The sequence below is a fragment of the Ipomoea nil genome, unplaced genomic scaffold, assembly GCF_001879475.1.
Source record: "Ipomoea nil cultivar Tokyo-kokei standard unplaced genomic scaffold, Asagao_1.1 scaffold1509, whole genome shotgun sequence".
Classification (NCBI taxonomy): domain Eukaryota; kingdom Viridiplantae; phylum Streptophyta; class Magnoliopsida; order Solanales; family Convolvulaceae; genus Ipomoea; species Ipomoea nil.
In genome coordinates, this window is record NW_017617937.1 from 1,193,863 (window position 1) to 1,216,590 (window position 22,728).

The 22,728-nt window shown below is 32.7% G+C and overlaps 2 protein-coding genes and 1 pseudogene across 2 annotated transcripts; 1 reads left to right on the forward strand and 2 right to left on the reverse strand.

The window, feature by feature from the left end:
* Window positions 1–138: 138 nt before the first annotated feature.
* LOC109188994 (geraniol 8-hydroxylase-like) lies at window positions 139–2,125 on the reverse strand. Its single transcript, XM_019339672.1, has 2 exons — window positions 1,149–2,125; window positions 139–1,067 (listed from the first exon to the last, which is right to left on the reverse strand). The coding sequence occupies exons 1-2, from the start codon at window positions 2,034–2,036 to the stop codon at window positions 465–467; spliced, it is 1,491 nt and encodes a 496-aa protein (XP_019195217.1). The 5' UTR covers window positions 2,037–2,125; the 3' UTR covers window positions 139–464.
* Window positions 2,126–8,260: 6,135 nt separating this feature from the next.
* LOC109189001 lies at window positions 8,261–9,467 on the forward strand (annotated as a pseudogene).
* A 4,312-nt stretch (window positions 9,468–13,779) lies between these two features.
* On the reverse strand, window positions 13,780–15,611 carry LOC109188802 (methylesterase 10-like). The gene is made up of 3 exons (XM_019339430.1): window positions 15,202–15,611; window positions 14,702–14,836; window positions 13,780–14,118 (listed from the first exon to the last, which is right to left on the reverse strand). The coding sequence occupies exons 1-3, from the start codon at window positions 15,577–15,579 to the stop codon at window positions 13,819–13,821; spliced, it is 813 nt and encodes a 270-aa protein (XP_019194975.1). The 5' UTR covers window positions 15,580–15,611; the 3' UTR covers window positions 13,780–13,818.
* Between the last annotated feature and the right edge of the window lie 7,117 nt (window positions 15,612–22,728).

Sequence of the window (22,728 nt, forward strand, 5' to 3'; positions counted from 1 at the left end):
GTTAGTCGATATCTCCTACGAAGAGTTTTTGGAACCTTGTAGATCATTATTACAGCGGATTTTACCTTAGACATGCATTCTTATGAATGACATATTCATATGCACATCGACATGGGTTTTCAACATTGCATTCATCAATGATCAACAATAAAATGAAATTCCCATAAATATTTAAAAATAGAATGTTAAAAAAACTTACACTCAAATACTAAACAAACACTTAACATTATAAGAGAAATCACGATTCGTGATGGAAGAATTTTGTCGCGAAAACACAAAATTCCGTCACCGTGATTTCATCCTGATTTGTGATTTTTCTTGTAGTGTAAGGTAGTTCTTTTGCAATCCTATGTACTATGACAGTGTAATATATATGCCTAAATCATACAACTCTAGAGTACACTATATTATTCGTTTAGTTTATTTGGAATAGCAAATATCTGCTACGGAACAGTGATATTATGTTAAAAGGAGATAGGAATGGCTCTAAGAGGACAACCTTTAGCCATTGTGAAGCCGAACTTTTCCTCCATGTCCAAATCTTTAGGTGCAATGTCACCCTCAAGCTTCCACTTGAATGAGTTTACTAATGATCCTAACATTACCGGAATTGTCCTTACTGCCATTGACAATCTGGGACAAATCCTTCTACCAACACCAAATGGAATGAGTTCAAAATCCTGCCCTTTGAAGTCCATTTCTAAATTCCAAAACCTCTCTGGGTTAAAGACCAACGGGTTCTCCCAAATTTTAGGGTCACGCCCAATGGCCCATACATTAATTAGAATTTGTGAGTCCTTGGGAATAGTATATCCACATAGGTTCACTTCATGATCAACTTTACGTTGAATCATTGAAACCGGTGGGTGTATTCTAAAGGTTTCTTTAATGACGCATTGCAAGTAAGGCAGATGAGTAACATCACTTTCATGTAGTAACTTGCCTTTACCAATAACATCAGCAAGCTCCACTTGAACTTTCGCCATAACCTCTGGATTCTTAAGAAGTTCTGTCATTGCCCACTCTAATGTGCTTGATGATGTATCAGTTCCCGCAGCAAACAAGTCCTATTAACATGTACAACACTGCCTAAGATTCAGTATAGCAGAATTGAAAGGGCCTGGAAAGACATACATTATTATACATACCATGAGCATGCGCAGAATGTGAGTCCTATCAATTTCTTCTGGCCTTTCTTGGCTGATGTTGAGAAGTGAATCTAATACATCATCACTTCTGTTTCCTTTCACTTTCCTCTCCTCCAGCCGTTCATCAATCAAATCTTGAAAAAGGTCGAACATCTTAGTGAAATAACCAGACATCTGGCGGCGTATACCCTGGGGATCAAACTTTTCAAGAAAGGGAAAGTAGTCAACCAGGTTAGGCTTTCCAGCTTCCAGCATCATATTCCACACCAAATCCCTGAATTCTTTGGCAGAATCGGAATAAGGGTCGGTTAAATCTTTGGAGAAAATGGTGTTTGACAGCAAATTGAGGGTAGTCCTGAAAGCTGCACGCCCAATATCCACCGCTTCCCCTACCTCGCTGTTCTTTTGGCAATACACAATAAGTTCTTGGATCTTTTTAGCTCTCAGCTGCTCGTTGGTATCGAGCTTGTTGACGGAAAAGATGTTGGTATTCATGATCTTTCGAAGGGCTCTCCACTTGGACGCAACGGGGAGCCAAACAACAGAGAATTGGCAGTGGTTGTTAGCTCGAAAAGCATCAGGGGGTAACCGGGTAGAGAAGGCTAAGTCTTGCTTCTGTAGAGCTTCTTTGGCCATGGCGGGTGAGGAAATGACCACTGTGTTTATCATGCCCAGTTTTAGCGTCATAACTGGACCATATTTTCCGGCTAGCCGGGATATGGAGACGTGGGGTTTGTTCCCGAGCAAATGAAGGTTTCCGAACACCGGGAATGGAAATGGCCCCGGGGGAAGTTTCTTGCCATTACTGCTTCTCTTTGCTAATAATCTGAGGCCATGGATCAAAGTCAACGCCAACAATGCTGCTACCAAAACGCTCTGGAAATCCATTGGATGGCTTTCAAAATCTCTTTCTCCTTCTGGACATATGAAAAGCTACGCTTGTTTTCATTTCCGTAATATATCTAAAAACATAATAAGTCTCAATTAAGGTTATATCATTGATTTATGTCACTCTTTTTGTATGCAAATAAATGTGTACATTTTATTTTAAATGTTGTACATTTCAATATTATTAGACAAAACTACCCTTACACCGTTAGTTTTTAATTATAACATTGATAACACATCATTATTACCATCCACATATATCTATCATATCTTTTTCCTATTTTTTAATTATCATTTTATTAAAATCATTATATATTAATTTAATGCTTAATCATATTTTAATTAAATTTCTATGAATGATAAATTATATATGTGTGTGTACAAAATACATATATTATTTGTGTATATATAATTCAAATTATAATTTTTAATTATTTGTATTTATCAATATTTTAATATTGGGCATGAATTTTCGCGCGTACAAAATGCTATTATAAGGAATAAGGGTCAAATATGCCTTCTAACGACACATGATAATGCAATTAGGCGACTGAATTTAAAAAAAAATACAATTGAATCGTAAATTAACTTATTTCACGTAATAGTCAAACTTAAGTTCTTTAGGTTTCTAACAATTTATCCCAAATTTAAAATATTTTTTAAAAAAAACAAAACCTTCCCGACGAAGACGAAGGTTCTTAATTCAATTCTAATTATTTTTTAGGTTCAGTAAACTAATTACATTATGGTGTGCAATTCGATGACCTATTTAACCCTTATTCCTACCTATAATACACGAACGTAACATGAACTGTTCTTCTATTTTAATATTTCAACTTTGAGATTATTGAATAAATTATTTCTGATTTAATTTCTATCCAGTTCGTTATTATATTACGGAGTAGTTGACACTTGACATTGACATTGCCACCACCCACACCAAGAAAATCAAGGGTTTGGACCTGTTGGTTACCGGAGATCATCATCGGAGATGCCCGGTCCACCATGAGATCCGGCAAATCACCGGAGGAAACCATTGACGGGGAATCTCCAACCTTCAGCTTAATAGTGCTGGCAGCAGCGGAAGCCAGAAGTATTTCGTCTTTGCCATCATGACTTTTTGAGATCGAGCTCCATAGCTGTCAGACAATTGAAAAATAAAAATTAAAAATTAAAAAGACGAAAATGCCGGCCTTACCTAAAATAGAATTTCATAGAAAATGTGATTGTAATAACCAAAAGTGTCCACAATATCATAGTTAACTCAAATATTCTTAAGATATATTTTAGTTAATTGTACTTTATGAGTTAATTTTGATAGGTGAAAAAATAATATCCATTCTTCCTATGAATGCCACAAGGTTATGATCGAGGTGTTTGGTAAATAAATTTTAGCTGATTGGATTAGTGAGTTTGATTAGTTTTTTTTTTTTTTTGAAAGGAAAAACTTAGAAACTTCATTAAAATAATTGTTCAATACACGGAGGAATCGAAATCAACCAACAAAGAGGACCAGATTGAGAACGAGTCGCTCGAGCTAATGCGTGAACCAACTTGTTCACTGATCTATTTATAAACTGAAAAGACACTGATTCAAAGTGTCTTTGAAACTCCCGGCACTCCTGTATCACGCACCCCGCAAAGGAAAGGTCCGGATTAGTGAGTTTGATTAGTTGATATCATTAGTTGATGGTAGAAAACTGTATTGTAAATTAGTTGTTAGCTGATAATAACTTTCTCAAAAAATTAATCAAAAAAGTTACTTTAGTTTGAACAACTTTTTTAATTTTATCATTTTAAAGTAAAATAAGTTGTTACAAAAATCTAATTAATCAAACATTCATATTAATTATTTAACAAGTCAAATAGCTAATAATGGTTAAATAAATCAAAATTAGTTGATAAACTAATTATGTTATCAAACATGGCCTATATCTATCTTGTGTTCACTGCTTCCATGTATGGCCCTGATCTAAGCTTTCTTGCCGTGAAACAAGAGGTATACATAATACATACCTCATATATCTTCTTCTCTTTTTAATTAATACTTTGCAAGAATAAAATTAATGGTTTTGATTTACTGGTGATCAGAATCATATACTGGTTTCATTGACAACTACTGGAATCTTACATGGACCAAAAACTGAGTACAGCAAGGGAGAAGACAAGGAACACCGCCCGGTCTCCGATCTCTTTGGTCATGAGATGCTAGAAAAGTTTGTTTATCAGCTCTCTCCTCTAGAGGTTAGTGGTTTGAGTTCTTGAGTTTTTTTTTTTTTTTAAACTGTTCCTGAATTTCTTGAATTTAAAAAAACCAAGAATCTTTTTATTGGGGAGATAAATTAAATATTCAAATTGCATGTGCTGTCAACAATTGATTCAAATTGCATGTGCTGTCAGTAATTGCCCATTGATAGCATGATTTTTTATTTACAAGAAGCTAGCTCACAGTTGCTATCTGAAATGGTTATTGAAAGTGCGTTTTGGATGAAATTTGTTTTGTGATTTTAGTTGGCAAAGGACTTTAAAGAGGTAAATTAGTTTAATTTGTCTATAGCTGATTTGTTCAAACTAAGAAGACTAATAAATGGTCCGATATTGACTTGATAACTACAAGCTAGATTACAAGCTAAGGTTACAAATTTCACTTCTGTGAAGTAGTTTATTAGCCTTTTTGGTTTGAGCTAGTAAATTATGGACAACCTAGGTTAGTTCACCTTTTTATAATTTTTGCCGGCTAGGGTTACAAGGTAGGAATTTGATAAGTGCAAATTCTTAGTATGTACTTTTATGTGCACAATTGATATCAAATTCATATGATTTCATGACTATTGGAAGCTAAGTATGTGCTTAGCTTATTTGATTTGTTTGTGTCATTTAGGTGATTTGGAGGCATTGGTTGTAACATCATGTAAATTGGAGCTCAGTTAGATGTGTTTTGAAGTCATCTTGGCACAAAGGCGTTTCGGCAGTCATTAGAGGTCAAGAACGTAAAAAGAGCTCGTTGGAAGTATCATGACATGACCTGGGAACCCAAAGGAACAGAAGAGATGAAGAAATATGCATTTTGAAGTGAAGAACATTGGTCACGCAGGTGGTCACGCCATGACTACTGCCAGCATGACTGCATTCTGCTTTGCATTTTTTTCTCTGTCAGGCGATGTCTAGGTATTTTGAGCATATCTCGAGCTAGGAGTGTCCAAATGAGGTGATTCAAGTGGCATTGAAATGGCAACACAAAAGCGATATAACTTTCATGAAGATCACAAAGGCTAGTTCGGACATCTACAAGGTGAAAAATGGACTAAGCTAGAAAATAGAACTGCTATGCAAAGTGGGTACGGTGGTGATCGATACTAACACCATCATTCTTTAATTTATATATAGGAAAGTACGCAACCATTGCTCGTGGGTGGTAATTAACCCGTTCTCCGAAAAAATTCCCCTTCCCCATCTCCATTGGGGATGAACCGAATTTTTCCATCGAGATAGAATTGAAATGATTTCCCAACACACCAGTCTTCCCAGAAGATGAGGGAAGTCTCGATACCAACTTTCCATTTGGTCCCTCTCGTCAAGACATTTCTTCCCTTAAGGATGCTCTTCCAAACACCAAGATGCGTCACTGCACCCTTGTTGATCGATAGAAATGTTGGAAAAATTAGCTTAAAATGGCATAAAATGGCATAAAATGGCATATTAAGTGAATATTTTGTGGTGCAAAAGGCTTGAAATCAAGCCCGAGCTCGCGTGCGCCGGCACCTGCGGGCACGAATGTCGTCCGGAAATGGGCTGGGCTAAGTTATGCCTAACTTCGGTATCATTTTCCAACTGATATAGTCACTTGGTTCGGCCGGAACCGAACCGAGAGCACCTACTCTCGTGCTACAGAGGAGCAAGAGAGGTTGTGGTGCACCGAGATCACAACTCTCGTGCATCTGTGACCTACTCTCGTGCTACAGAGGAGCAAGAGAGGCTGTGGTGCACCGAGAGCACAACTCTCGTGCATTCTGTGACCACGAGAGTGGTGCACTCTCGGGTTGCACCACAGTGCACACGAGAGATGTACTCTCGTGTTGCTGGTCCGTGTGCTCTCGTGTGAACCTGCACCCCAACGGTCTGAAACCCGAAAGTTCAGCCTGTTGTACAGATTAAACTCATCTGTTACGGAATTAATATTGTTTTAATTCCAATTTTAAATCTGAGTTTAATCCTACTTAGTGGGTGACCGTTACAGGTGTTATACAATTGGTTTAATGCCAATTAAAAGCCATGTTGAATGCTATCCCTTCCAACAGCCCTATATAAAGAGAGGTAGAGCAGTAGCATTTTACACAGTACAAAAACGAAAGGAATTCCAGTAGCTTTCAGCTTCCCAAAACTCTGCTTCTACTCTCTTCTTTACCAACTAGTGTTCTCTACTTTGCTTTGTTTGCCGGGTTCCTTGTTTAGGTGCTTAAACAAAGAATCGTAGCACGTTTTATCCTGGGAAACCTATGCTACAACGCTCCTAGCACTTGTGGGAAGTAGAAAATAAGGTTTTAAAGAAAAGAACCTTGTGTTCGAACTCGTGCTAAACCTATATCCAAACACTCAACCTTTTCCTTCCCTGTCTTTCTGTTTTCCCATATAATATTTAATCTTTCCGTAGGATTATTATTATTTTGGGATTTTACAACCATATTACCCAACAAGAAAGTCATTAGATTTCACATATTTCTCGGTCAAGGCCTTTACCCAAAACTTCTTTGGGCATGTAACGACATGCCATGCAAGCTTAGTCAAGAAGGCAAGGTTGAAGTCCTGTGCTAATCTGATTCTAAGACCTCCTAAATTACGGGGTTTACAAATTTTAGTCCAATTGATAGTATGAATTTTCTTGGAGTTGTTGTCATGCCCCATAGGAAATTCTTGTAAATGTAGTCAATATCATCACAAAGACCAGGTAGGGCCATTGTTTGCATGGTATACGCAAGGACAGTGGCAATGCACTACTGAAAATTATGGAATTTTCGATCACTGGAAAATGATCTTAAATCAAGTCGAAAGTAAAAAGTGGTCGGAAATAGCAAGAAAGGTTTTTCCGGATACCAAAAGTGGTCCGAACAAAGCTTTTGACTTGATTTAAGATCACTTTCAGGTGGTCGGAAATTCCATAATTTCCAATAGTGATGGAGGATTGGACTAACGACCCTTCTCCAATATTTAGTAAATATATTTTCGTTTTATGTGTATTAATATTTAATTTGTACCAAATTCATGTCAGGACTCCTAAGTCAAAGCTACTGGGAACATAAGATACCCTTGCACACATATATGTATATACTAGTTTTTTTAGGCGCATTGCGCGATTGAGATAATGTCCAATGTTTTTTTTTTTTTTATAAATAAGTACTATAAAATATATCAAATGCAAGACTATATTGGAATTGTTCATGCATAGATAATTGAATGTTGAATATGCATATTTAAATAGGTAATTCTAAGTTTACAAATGCAAGATAATATAGTCAAGACTCAAGATTGATTATAATTGTCAATAAAATAATTGTATGGGTATGGTTGAAACCAAATACAGGAAATAAGGGAGATCAAATAAAAATTAGGGCATAAAATATTAAATATACACTAATATTAAAGAGCTAACTGCTGGTTGTCAAACAAGGACATTGCGAGATAATTTTCCACTTCAATTTGTTGTGTGATTTGAATACTCTTTTTTGTCAATAAATCTCCCAATTAAGTAGTTAATATGATTGGCTTAATTATATATATTTTTATTTTTTATAACAATTATTATTATTATTATTATTATTATATATTTTGTTTTAAAAGAAAAATAAAATTCTTTTTATTCATGATCTATGGTAAATTGCAGACCTATGGCAATAAAAAATATTTCTTTATTTATCAAATATAAAATGAATCAATTATTATCACTTAACTACTTAATAAGGAGTATAAATTAGGAGGGAAAATGTAACCTTGCTCATATATATATATATATATATATATATATATATATATATATATATATATATATACCTCTCAAAGTGAGGGGCTCCTTGTGTGCAGTGAGCACCGGTCTAGCCTCTGTGGTTCATGTTCAGTTGAGTCACCATGATTTACATCCTCCCAAATGCTCTGTCGGGCCGGGGTGTGGGGGGCCCTTAGGGTGGTGGGGTTCAGCTTTTGGAAGAATATATATATATATATATATATATATATATATATATATATATGGCATTCCCTGATCTCAGGGTGAGAGAAATTAAAGTCGATGGATTTCCAGAGCATTTTGTTAGCAGTATTGTTGGCCTGGGCTTTGATCAAAGTCCTCCTGTATTTATCAGCAAAGAGAAGCAGTAAAGGCAAGAAGCTGCCGCCGGGGCCAGTTCCATTGCCGGTGTTCGGAAACCTTCATTTGCTCGGAAACAAACCCCATCTGTCGTTGACACGGCTAGCCCAAAAATATGGTCCAGTTATGAATCTGAAACTGGGCATGATAAACACAGTGGTCATTTCTTCATCCGCAATGGCCAAACAAGCTCTGCAGAAGCAAGACTTAGCCTTCTCTACCCACCGCTCAATCCCTGATGCTCTGCGAGCTAACAACCACTGCCAATTCTCTGTTGTTTGGCTCCCTGTTGCCCCCAAGTGGAGAGCCCTTCGTAAGATCATGAATACCAACATCTTCTCCGGCAACAGGCTCGACACCAACCAGCAGCTGAGGGCTAAAAAGATCCATGAGCTTATAATCTACTGCCATTACTCGGCTTCCTTACTTGCAATGCGTGGTGAAAGAAACATTTAGAATACACCCACCAGTTCCGTTCTTGATTCCGCGTAAAATTGAACATGATGTGGTCCTATGCGGATACACTATTCCCAAGGACTCACAAATTCTTGTCAATGTATGGGCAATTGGGCGTGACCCCAATATCTGGGAGAATCCATTGGTCTTCAAGCCCGAGAGATTTTGGAATTTAGAAATGGATGTAAGAGGGCAGGATTTTGAGCTCATTCCATTTAGGGCTGGTAGAAAAATTTGTCCCGAATTACCTCTAGCTGTAAGAACAGTTCCAGTAATGTTAGGGTCTTTGTTGAACTTATTCAAGTGGAAGCTTGAGGGTGGCATTGCACCTATGGATTTGGACATGGAAGAAAAGTTTGGTATTACATTGGCTAAAGCTTGTCCTCTTAGGGCTATCCCTATCCCCATTTAACAACAAAGTGTCACTCCTGATCATGTTCTGTAAAATAAGTGTCTATAAATATGCATTGTATGTTCATTTTAATTAGCTTAGACTATATTGTATTATTGTCAGCTCCCTGTATGATATATATGATTTTGGCATGTCGCATCGTTACCCAATTTGGGAGTGAAATAGTGCAACCTTGATTTAATTTTGAAGTTCTATGATTGGGGCATCTCATGTTATTTATTGTTATTTAACATAATACATAGTGTTAAAAGGTTTATTATTACCTACAATATAATGTCCTTAAACACATTCTTGATCAAATCTGTCTAATGGAGTTTATCTAATACACACAACGGAGCGTTTGTATACACAATTTTATTAACATTTAATAAAATAACTGAATTCGTTATTACCCTATATATAATTGAAGACTAAAACTCCAATTTTCCAATTTATTTTAAGTGTAAATGTGTACGTAATGCACATGCAATCATATGCATGATAATCAGGTACTACTGTGAGTCTGTGACACCAATTGAGTTGGATGGAAATTAAAATAATTATTTAAAAAAAAAAAAAAAAAACTGACAAACAAGAAATTGTTATCCATATGACAGGTGTCCTTCAATTTGATTCGTCTGTTGGCATGCTACCGTCCAAGATTTCTTAGAAGTTAGAACGCACATGGGAAAATACTGGAAATTGTGATGAACACCGACTTACAGATTTGTATTTGGATTTGTGGGCAAGATTTTCCCTTGAAAATGAGATAGCTAATAATTATGACTCTGTTTGACATATCTACCTTATAAGTTAGCTAATTAAAAGTTAAAAACTGAAAAATTAATAGTTAAAATTGAGAAACTAGTAACTAAATAAGAGTTTGATTGAAAGTAAAGTCATATATATTTATATCATAAAATAACCATTTAAAATTGTTTGTTTAGCTAAAATTTATAACTACAAGTTTAATCTCCTACTAAAATGAGGATTGTTGGGGGAAGAGGTTTGGTGTTGGGAGTTGGGAGGCTATAGTGATTTATAACTCTTGGCACGATAGTATTTTATAATTAGAGTGGTAAATTGGAAAAATTAAAAGATTAGTTTATTTGGACGGATGTTAACGTTGGTAACAACATGATGAAATTGATAAAAATAATTTAAAATAGAATAAATACCAAAATGGTCCCTCGACTATAGCTAAATTTACAAATTGGTCTTCGACTTTCAATTTCAACCAATTAAGTCCTTAACTTTGCAATTTTAACACAATTTGGTCCTCTGTCTATTTGACCATTTGTTGACTGTGATTTTTGAGGATATATATGTAATTTCATGGTCCATCGTCGGGTTTTTAAGGTTCCGGTTGCATTTCCAGACCGCATTGTTACATTTGAATCCACTGCTGAAAGCAATCTACCAAATCCGGTCGCCTTTTTTCATCCTCCCTTTGGATTCAATGTAGTTGAGTTCGTACCAGAGCAAAGAAGACGACGTGTTTTCGAACCGGTGCAACGTCATCCTGGGGTCCTCCACGTGCTCCGACGAGAGCTGAAGGTTCTTCTGGAGATCGTCGATCACGGTCAACAAATGGTCAAATAGATGGAGGACCAAATCGTGTCAAAATTGCAAAGTTAAAGACTTAATTGGTTGAAATTGAAAGTCGATAATCAATTTGTGAATTTAGCTATAGTCAAAGTACCATTTTAAGTATTTACTCTTTAAAATAAACAAAGTAAACTGCAAAACAGTAATGTAGGACCTAAATTAATACGTAGTAATTAGTTTAGCCATACCAAATACGTTTGTTTCCAACACGCGGCTCAACTATTAGCTGGATTATTTGATTAAATATTTGTCGTGTTTTCAAACCACACAGGATCGTGTCATGTCAATATGTCATCTGGGTAGGCTTAGCTTTCACCAGATTAGCCCTACTGACGTTGCCAATCATGATATAAATATTCTATTGAGATTCACATAAAAAAAAAAAAAAAAAAAAAAAAAAAAAAAGAGTACCTTATCAGTGTCTACTACATCAGAAAATAAAATTTAAAGAATATAATTTGAGAGTTACGTAGAATTCATATTTTTTGAAATAGGGGAACCTCGGGCTTAACAAGCCTACTCAGCAACACCCACTTCAGGCGAAGTGGTAACACTTATCATATCTTCAGCGATAATATGAACCAAATTTAGAGTTGCGTTCAACTTTTTGGAAGAATGATTTGAACCAAATCTTGTGAAGAAATGTCATGCTCTCTCTAATTCCTCTCTTGTAAAGCACCAATATTAGTAAGGCGGTCCGTAACCGTGGTTTGCTCCCAGAAAATAGTTTTGAAACTAATATTATATTTTGAACATATTCCACTTTGTAGAGTAGATTTTGGTTCAAAAGTCAAAATGTACAATATCATTTTACATAAACATTATTTTTAGCGTTGTTATTTTTTGTTCAATTAAAAAGAATGTTGGTATTATATGTGCATATATAATATGTAAATTGTAGGTATATAATTTATAAATAACTATATGATTATTAACCAAACACCTTGTGCTCAAATGGCATTTAGTGACCTCTCTTATATGGGAGGTCATGAGATTGAGTCTTAGTGGAGGCATTGTTTTGAAGTTGTACGTATTGAAGATCAAGGGCCACACTCACGACATGTTTTCTCTAATAGGCAGTGTTTCGATGACATGGGTTTGACCTTCAGTGAAGGCGATATTGACTCATTGGGCTTCAATAGGTTGATAAAGTATATATGAGATGTAAAAAAAAAATGGCTTTAAAACCAATCCAAAATGGTTGCATAGAGTAAATCGCAAATTATGTTGTGCACACTGCAAAAATGACGTTGTTTTGACTAAAAACGCGCGTCCCACTTTTTTTTAAAAAAAATCAGGTTCGATTCCCGACAATAGCATTTTTTGTGCATAATTTGAATTATATATCCACAAATTCATAACTATATATCCACAGTGAATGAATAACACAAAATCCAGAATGAATGAACTAAATATCCACAATGAATGAACTAAATATCCATAAATTCATAACTATATATCTACAAATTAGTAATTAGTATATTGAAAAAATATATTAGTAATAATACATACATACTAGGCGGGCTTCACTAGCCCGTCAAAACTTGCCATTTTGGCAGGGGGGGACGGGCTAAGCCCGTTTTGAAGGTTCTACGTAAAACACACGGTGGAGCTCATGGGTGTGAGGTAGACTGTGAGCACGCATTCAATTTCAACTTGTAATCCAACTTCCTTTTAAACTTCAAGATTGCATCTTCCATTTCTTTAATTCAATTGTTCTTGCAATGGTTTCCATTTCAATTCATGTTTTTGTTTCAATTCCAAGTATATCTTCATATAGGGATTTGGATTGAACACTTTTGTTTTGGATGCTATGTGAATTGAATTGCAATATAATGTGAGATAGTGTAATGATTCAATGATGGTTCAAATTGTGAGTTTAATTGTTGATTTAAATAGACTTTTGCATAATTTGGGTCTAATTATGCAAGAACATGCATGTATAAGGTTTTGTTGCTATATGAGAATAGGAAAACACCATAGCCACATCTTTCACTAATCTAACTTTGCTTTGAGAAAAGGAAGTTGGAAAGAGACGTGAACGCCACATGTTTGATGAATTGCTTCAATTAGTTTAAGTCACCATGAGAATGGAGACTAAAGCTAATCGAGACTCCAATGTTTACAAGAGTGGCATTAGCACTTAGTACCGTCTCTCTAATTCCCTTGTTGAGGCATTACATGGTCTTTATGCTATTACACGCTATAGCATCTATACAGAAGTGGCTAAGTAAGTCCCTACATTTTCATTTGTTTGATACTTGTTACATTAGTTTGTTACTTGCCTTTTATTTTGCTTCTCAATTATTCATGTATGATTTTCACATACACTATTCGAACTACCTTCCAAACAAATGAACAATATACACTTTCATGCTTAACCACATACTATTCAATTCCCTCTAGATTGGTCCACTCCTTGAGACAATATCTCGTGTGATAATATCGATCATCTCATACTTCACTCCATCATCACTAAAATCAACTTTCAAATTTTGAGCTAGTTCCTTGCTACGTAATAACTTGTATATATAGATTAATTAGTTAGAAATAAAATAAATTAAAAAAGAAAAGAAAAGAATTGAACTTTTATTAGATTAGTTTTGACCAAAATATTTACTATATATATGTTGTATGGTATATCAGAATAGAGTTTATGACGTTTATCCAATATACACTATTGAATAGTAGTTGTGATTTTCTCTTATCATATATTTTTTTTAAAGATCATTTTGAGTACGCAATACCCACGTTAATATTTAGTTATGATATTTATTATGTATGAATTAGCTTAGGTAATAATTGTAGCACGACAACTACTTCAATTCAACAATTGAATTTATTTGGTACATCAAAAGAGTTGGGGGCCGGGTAGAATATGCGACTTCATATATAGGTGGGTTTAGCTTGACTACATATAAAATTTCAGACACTTCTACGACTAAATATTATTTTATTTTGAGTATATATTAAAATTTGTCTGACGATGAATATTTATCAGCAAGCTCCAGCAAGGAAATGCAAAGTTCTTGAGGCTTAGACAACATGACCATATGGGGAGCTCCAGCTATGGATTTCACTTCATCTGGAGGGCTATTTTCGATATTGTACTTCTGAAACTCTTCTCTCATAACTTCATCGTCTTCGCACACAACATATGCCCTTTTCACTCTCCCATATTTACCCTCAGTCAGCAAAGATTCCTTAGCCAAATCCTCCACGTAGAATCCATTCGGCCTCATTAGCATCTTTGCTAGCTCCAAATCCTCCTACATGTATTTATAACAATACAAACTCAATTATTAGTCTTTTAAATAAATTGTACAAAAACAATATTATATATTGATTTTTTTTTTTGGCGATGAAGGAAACTTCGCAGTTACTATCCGAGAATGTACATGGGCTAAACCCGACTATTAAAATCGGGAGTTCAACCAAGAGGTATTGATGGATACCAAGAATGGACACTTAGTCAGTACCACCTAACAAGCAGACATGACACTCACTTGTGATATGATTAGTTAGCCTGACTCCCTAATTATCCTTTCATAACCTTCCCATTTCATTAATTATGACATTAAATTCCATTAACCACCAATTAATTATCCATTATTTCGCCATTATCACCCATTAAATCTTATATATTTTATTTTAATCGAGATAAATCTCCATTAGTAACTGACATGAGACGCATCCGACAGCAATATCCCTGCTAAATTTAACTTATTATATCTTTTCAAACGTGTTTTGATTGATATGGATGCCTTAAGCTAAGCTACACAAATAGAATCTCAAATAATCGATGCTTATTTTATTGTTATTAAGCACAAAATAGTGTAAGAATATACACACCTCTTTGCAGTCTTTGTAGAGTATGGCTTTCATGAAATTTGGCCCAAAAATAGCAGAAGTTGGTGGATTTTCCAATCCTCGCTCAAACATCACCTCACAGTCCATGAGTGAATCCGCTGTGTTTCTTCTAAAATACTGACCAGATTAATGGAAAAAATGAAGAAATTAGATTAGGAATTCAGGGGAAAAAAAAAGAGATATCGTTATCTCTACAATACTCTCTCACTTTTAAAAGTAAGTCCTACTTTTACAACATCAAATTTAACCTGAGTCTCAATTTCACAACATCATATTAAAAAATTATTATTTTTTAATAAATATTATCTTTTTCTTCCCAGTTATTTTTATATATTAAAATAGAAATTACTTTTGAATATTAAAAATAAAAAAACTTGCAGGGATAATGTTACTACCCATAACAAATTATAGTCTCCCAACAAGTGTCGGGGCTCTGACAGGCTCGTGCGCCGCCGCACTAGGCGGCGCGTAGGAAATCTCACCTCTTGGATAAGAGTCGCCGGCGGGGATTTACAGCCGGGCATGTAGGCGGATACAAAGACGGCAACGGAGATTCTCTCGGGGAATTTCTGCATGGCGAGAGAAACGGGAATCCCGCCGTAGCTGTGCCCGACCAAAACAACCTTTTCATCTCTGGGAAGCGCAGACATGAAGTTGAACAGCGGCTCCACGTACTGGAACACGGTGGCGACCTCGTCGATCTGTTTCCGGTGGTTGCCGCATCCGGCGAGGTCCAACGCCGTAACTCGGTTGCCGGATAATCTGAGAAGAGGAATGAGCTTGTACCAGCACCATGCTCCTTGGCCAAAACCATGAACCAGAACAAAATGCTTATTTTCTGCACTTCTCATCATCTCCATTCTTTTTTGTCCTTTATTTCTTGGAACACAAACACTATGTCACAGTAGGCATAATTTATAGGGCATTTCACGCGTCGATATACAGGGTCCACCCACGTACAGTTCTCCCATCTTCATTTTCGGCAAGGAGACTGCTGACTTTGACTTCCCACTATCGTGGATAAACCTTGTATAATAATTTATAAATTATACACCAAAATAAACCATCTAAAAAGATAGAGTTTTTTTGAAAATAAAAAGATAGAGTTAATCAAAAGAATATTAACAAAGTTGAATTTGTGACATTTAAGTATAAAGATTATACTATATTAAATCTACAAATAATTAAAGTAGTGATTATTTTCAAATCTTCTATATTATACGTTTGTTATCTTGATTCAAATTCCAAAGATAGAAGTATAAAACACATTAACTTTGGGAACAATAAAACATATTAACGGAAAATGATTAAAAAATGATTACATCATTTACATGGGAATCTCGTTACGTTATTATAATAATAGAGTTATCTAAATCTATATATATATATATATATATATATATATATATATATATATATATATATATATATATATATATATAAAGTAAAATCCTCCTTCTCAAATTTTCCCTCAAAACTTAAGGGCATTTATGTAATATTAGTATTTGCGTCCGCGCGATACACGGAATGGATTTGTTGTAATATATTAAGAATATTTAGATTGATATATAATTATTTAAATTAGAATATCAAATATTATATAGTGCAATTGAAAATATGATTTGAATCGTTTATATGTTTTAATAGCTAATGTATAGATGTATAGATGTACACATGTTGTGCTGTAACTTTGAAATATAGAAATTATATATTATATATTATATATTATTCATTTACATAAATTAGGTAAATATATTCTTCAAATATAAATTGGGTAAAAATATCACTACATCTGATATTCTAATTGACTAATTGACTGAAAATTAAAAAAAAAAAAATTGGCTGAAAATGAATATGATATTACTAATTAACAAAAAATATAAAATGAAATGAATATTAATAGTTGACTGCAAATAAAAAATGATCAATAATTAACTAATATGAAAAAAAATAAATGGTTAGATCATTGCATTTTAATTAAAAATTGATGGAAAGTAAAATTGGACAGAAATATTTCAATAATAATATTCTACATCATAAATAATAAAGTCATATTTTAAACAATAATAAAGTTAAATTAAAAATGCAACCGAAATATTTCAATAATAATATTATCCATAATCAATTAAAACTCGAACGAAAATCATGTAAAAATATCATTGCATATGATATTCTAATTGATTAAAAATAAAAATGAATAATTGGCTTAAAATGAATATGATATTACTAACTGACTTAAAATATAAAAAAAATTCATAATTGACTAATATTCTACCATTATATATTTTCACCCGAGTCGTCCATCATGATGGACTGAAGGTGTTAGCTATAGATGATGATGGACAAGATTGTTACTAATAATAATCAGTAAAATTGAAAATAAAAAAAGATTCTTAATTCATTGAAAATGAAAAAAATGAAATGAAAGACTGTTATATAAAAAAAAAAAAAAAGGGTCATAATAAAAATAACAGTAAAAAAAATCCTACCAAAAAATTTGAAAAAAAAAAAGATTCATTATTTACGAAAAATAGAAAAGGAAATGGAATTCACTGAACAATTAATACTAATAATAATCAGTAAAATTAAAAGTTAACATTAAAATATAAAAATATAAAAGGATCCTTAATCTAAAAATAGAAAACGAAACAAAATTAACTGATTAATACTAATAATAATCAGTTTAATAGGAAAAAACATAGTCAACAACGCCTTCACCGAAGTTCGATCTCATAACTAATAATAATCAGTTTAACAGGAAAAAACATAGTCAACAACGCCTTCACCAAAGTTCGATCTCATAACTTCTCACATAAGAGAAATCACTACATGCCATCTAAACACAAGGTGCTTAGCAACAAACATTAGGTTAATTAAAAAAGGAAATGAATATTAATAATTGTTTGGAAATAAAAAAGATTCATAATTGACTAAAATAGAAAAAAAAAAAGGGAAAATGGCACTTTTTCCCCCTAAGTTATATACTTATAGCACTTTTTCCCCCTCAATTATTTATGTAAGCACATTAGCCCCCTCAATTATTTTAAAAGTGGTGGTTTTTCCCCCTGATATATTAAATTGACATTTCTACCCTTAAAGTAAATATTTTATTTATTTTACTTCTCCAACAAATTATTGTGTATATGTAGCAATGACCACGGTTCAGTTCGAACTGAACCGGACACTATAGCAATCGAATTAAAAGTTTCCGGTTATGATTCAGATCTAGAATCCAATATTTAGATTTCAATTTATTAAATTTATGAACCAAAAAGAACTGGATCATGAACCGTGAACCGGCGGTTTCGGATCCGGTTCGTGATTTTGAACCGTCTTTATTTTAAATTTTATTTTATTTGTTATTTTAAAATAGTCTAAATTCAACAATAAATGTATTTTATTTTTCCAGTTCGGAACATGAACCGGCCATTTAAATTTGCAATTTTAATAAACTCTAAATATCGTGTTTTGATTCTAAATTGTAATTGGAATATTTTGGTTTGGTTGCTATAATATCTATTTGGTTTGAACCAAATTATAGTAATAATTTGTTGGAGAAGAAAAATAAATGAAATATTTATTTTAAATATTTATTTTAAGGGTAAATATGTCCATTTAACATTTTAGAGGTAAAAGGAGCCACTTAAATAATTCAGGGGGGAAAAATGCTATAAGTATATAACTCAGGGGGAAAAAGTGCCATTTTCCCAAAAAAAAAATGGTCAGATAATTGCATTTTATTTTTTCACAATAATATTACACAGTATAATAGATCAAATCACAAGTATGTCATAAATCTTTCACAATTTTAAACAATAGAATGGAAATATTTAAATAATAATATTCTACATCATCAATAGTAAAGACATATTTTAAACAATAGTAAAGGTAAATTAAAAATGTAACGAAAATAAAAAATGAAATGGAAATATTTCAATAATAATGTTCTAAATCATCAATTAAAAACGAAACAAAAATTGTGTAAAAATATCATTGCATTTGATATTTTAGTTAGCTAATTGATTAATTGACTAAAATTAAAAAAGAAATAATTGGCTGAAAATGAATATGATATTACTAATGGACTAAAAATATAAAAGGAAATGAATATTAATAATTGACTGCAAATAAAAAATTATCCATAATTGACTAATATGAAAAAAATAAATGGTTAGATCATTGCATTTTAATTAAAAATGGAAGGGAAACTAAAATTGAACTCCAATGTTTCAATAATAATATTCTACATCATAAATAGTAAATGCATATTTTAAACAATAATAAAGGTAAATTACAAATGGAACAGAAATATTTCAATAATAATATTAATATATTATACATCATAAATTAAAAATAAAACAGAAATTAGGTAAAAATATCACTGCATATGATATTCTAATTGACTAAAAATAAAAAAGAATAATTGGCTAAAAATATAAAAGGATCACTAATTGACTAATATTATACCATTATATATTTTCACCGAGTCGCACATCCTGATCGATTGAAGGTGTTAGCTCTAGACGATGATGGACAAGATTGTGTTGCTACTACCAATGCCGTCTACAGAGAGGCTTCAATAATGTGTAAATAAAATCGTTGATATTATGTTTTTTTAAATGACAAAATTGCTATATATATAGACAAAAAATAATTCTCCATACAAATGAATTAAGATAGCAATTCATTCATATAACTGAGTTGCTAGAGAACGAACACATTTGTCTAATTTATAAAAAAAATACTAAACAATGATAAATAAAATCTCCAAAGTTACAGCACTGCATGCATACATCTACACATTCGCTATTAATTTGAGCAATTATTTGCTTAAATTCAAACAATGATAATATAAAAACACATAAATGATCCAACCCGTATATTCAATTGCACTATATAATATTTGATGTTATAATTTAAATAATTATATATCGATCCAAATATTCTTAATATATTACAACAAATATATTCCGTGCATCGAACGGGCGCAAATACTAGTATAATATAAAAACATAATAAGTCTCAATCAAAGTTATATCCTTCATTTATATCCATGTTTTTAATGCTAATCATTTTGTACATTATGCTTTTAGAGTTGTACTATATAATTTTTTGGACAAAAATACTCTCCCACTATTGTTACCATGCACATGCATCCACCATATATTTTATTATATTCTTTAATGATAATAATATTTGTAGACATTATATATTAGATTATTATAATAAATAAATTTGATTATTTTAATTAGTAGGGATTTGTTAGATATTTAAAAAAATATAAATATTTGGCATATGTTTTTGCGCATCGCGCATAAAAAAGACTAGTATACAATGATAAAGTTGAATATCAATCCTTCTAATGGTACTTATAGTTATAATATATCATGGACCCGGGTCCACTTTACAAGATGAACCCAGGTCCAAAATACACAATTTGCATACTTACAGGACGTTTGGTTGGAGAGGGGGAATTACGTGGGAAAGGAATTATAATTTCATGGAGATGAATTACTGGGAATAAAGTGAGAATTTAAATTCCAGTGTTTGGTTTACAAGAATAGAATTATTGGGAATTTCAATTCCAATTCCAATGTTTGGTATACATCGAAATTGAAAGGGAATAAGTAGTATAAAGTAAAAAATGTCCATTGTTATTGTTAGACATTAATTTTAGGTTAAAAATAAAGGGGTAATTTTGACTTATCACTATCTATCTTTTTTTTTCTTCCTAAAATCCCATGAATTAAAATCGTAGGGGGGACATGAGATTTTAATTTCATGAAAATGGGAGAATTGCAATTCCTTTCAACCAAACAAGGAAATTGTGTGGTCTTTGAAATTAGGTGGGAATTAAGTGGGAAGGGAATTTAAATTTCCTTCAACCAAACGCCCTGTTAATGTTCATAATTTACCTTTTACAAAATTGTAAATATTTAATATGTAAGCAGTGGCGGACCTAGGAATTTTGTTCAGTAGGGTCGAAAACATTAAAGTAAAAGAGATAGTTTGAAAAATAATAAAACACTTAAGAAATATAGTCATAAATATTGTCGGATATAAGTAAAAAATAAAATATATCAAAACTTTATAAAAATATCTCATTTAAACAGAAGATTTGAAACCCTAACCTTTTAATTAGGAAATTATACACACATCTACCAACTGGACTAGCTAATTTATTATGTAAAATCATTCGTTTTCATATACATATATCTAAAACATGTAATATATATATACTAGTATTTTATATGCGCGATGCACAAAAAATATATGCCCAATATTAAAATTAAATATTAAAATCTTAGTTATATTAATTTTTTCAAATTAATAGTGTGTGTGTGTGTGTATATATATATATATATATATATATATATATATATATATATATATATATATATATATATATATATAATTGTATAATTCATATTAATATCATTGAGGTAAGAATTATAGAAATGATAATTTACTAAATATAACTATAGTAACATTTTAATTAAAACCTAAATGAATTCAAACTTACCATTGAAGGATGTAAGAAAAAATATTGTGTATGCATGTACATGGTAATAATAATGTGGAAAGATAACAGAAGTTATAACGGCAGGGATATTTTTGTCCAAAAATTTATGTAGTACAGCTTTTATAGCACAAGGTACAAAAAAAATTAACGGAAAACATGGACATAAACCAGGGGTATAACCTGGATTGAAGCTTATATATATATATATATATACTTACAAGGGCTAGGGGTGGGGCGAGTGAGGGCAGCTGCCCCCATGCTGGGTCCACCTATGTATGTAAGTTATGTATTTTGGACACGAATTTACCTTGCAATATAAACTCGGATCCACATAATAATTTGCGAACATGATTGTTAAATTTTAACGAATAGAATTGCGTCATATATATGGCTTGTCTTGTGACCACAGTAGCAACCACAATCCTAATGTTTGGAGTTTTATTTTTCATAGGAGTAGTTTATTTGTATATCTTTAATTTCCTGTTTGAATCACTTAATTATGGACACATTCCAAGTTGGTTTACATTTGATGGAACAAATTGACTCCTACATAATTATACGGATCAATAAACTCGCATAAAATATAAAAGGACTAAAAGTATAAAGGATAATAAATTTACAATAGTATTTCCCTTGGTTGATGTAAGGATATTACAAGTAGATTGTAATAGAAATATATAATATAGAACATGTTGATGGCTTGATGCAATGATTGTACTTGATGCAATGATTGTACTCCGCACATTTATACAAAATGATCCTTAACTAATGTAGCTAATTTTGTGATGAACCATAGAACTAAGTCAAGGTCCTTCATCCCGGACCCGAAGATGGGCTTCCGGGTTCTGGACTCTTCTTGGGCCACGTGGGTCATCTTCTTGAGCCCTGGACAATGGGCTCACGGACCCTGGGTCTCTGTTATTGGATCGTTACCAATATTCGCAATAATTGTGTCAACATATTCCTCTCTAATTCTATACAAGTTAGAGCCAGGCCACAAGCTCACAAGATAAGCTTCATCCAAAACACACATTCAAATAATAATTGTGGTATTTTTCGTAAATTAAAGTTATAACATGAGTTGTTTTCTTACACAATTAACACAATTTAATTTCAATTTTTTTTTTAATTTTGTCAAACTATATCCTGAACCCTGAATCGTTGAACGCATCCAGGTCCATAGCTCAATTTGGAACACATTGTGTGAGAGTGGATCAGTGGATTATATTAAGTGTCATATATAAGCACGTGGGACGGCAAGAAAATAATATCTTCAAGTATGCAACCGTTGATATTGCCGAAAAAGAAAAAGTTAGGGTGCGTGAGTGAATGATATTGGTATTAATAAGTCAATTAGTGACTTTATATACAGGATCGGAATTGAAGGCCGGAATGAGAAATATATCAATCATTACATATACATATAATATATTCCTACACAATGAACAATGGACGACCACTAAGTTTTGCTTCAACTTTTCATTAA

Bases quoted from the DNA above. Each gene is read 5' to 3' on its own strand.
- LOC109188994 (XM_019339672.1), bottom strand. From the start codon at position 2,036: ATGGATTTCCAGAGCGTTTTGGTAGCAGCATTGTTGGCGTTGACTTTG. The intron at 1,068-1,148 runs GTATGTATAATA...ACATGTTAATAG, and splicing joins ACATTCTGCGCATGCTCATG to GACTTGTTTGCTGCGGGAAC.
- LOC109188802 (XM_019339430.1), bottom strand. From the start codon at position 15,579: ATGGAGATGATGAGAAGTGCAGAAAATAAGCATTTTGTTCTGGTTCAT. The intron at 14,837-15,201 runs GTGAGATTTCCT...TAATCTGGTCAG, and splicing joins CGGCGACTCTTATCCAAGAG to TATTTTAGAAGAAACACAGC. The intron at 14,119-14,701 runs GTGTGTATATTC...AAATACATGTAG, and splicing joins TCTACAAAGACTGCAAAGAG to GAGGATTTGGAGCTAGCAAA.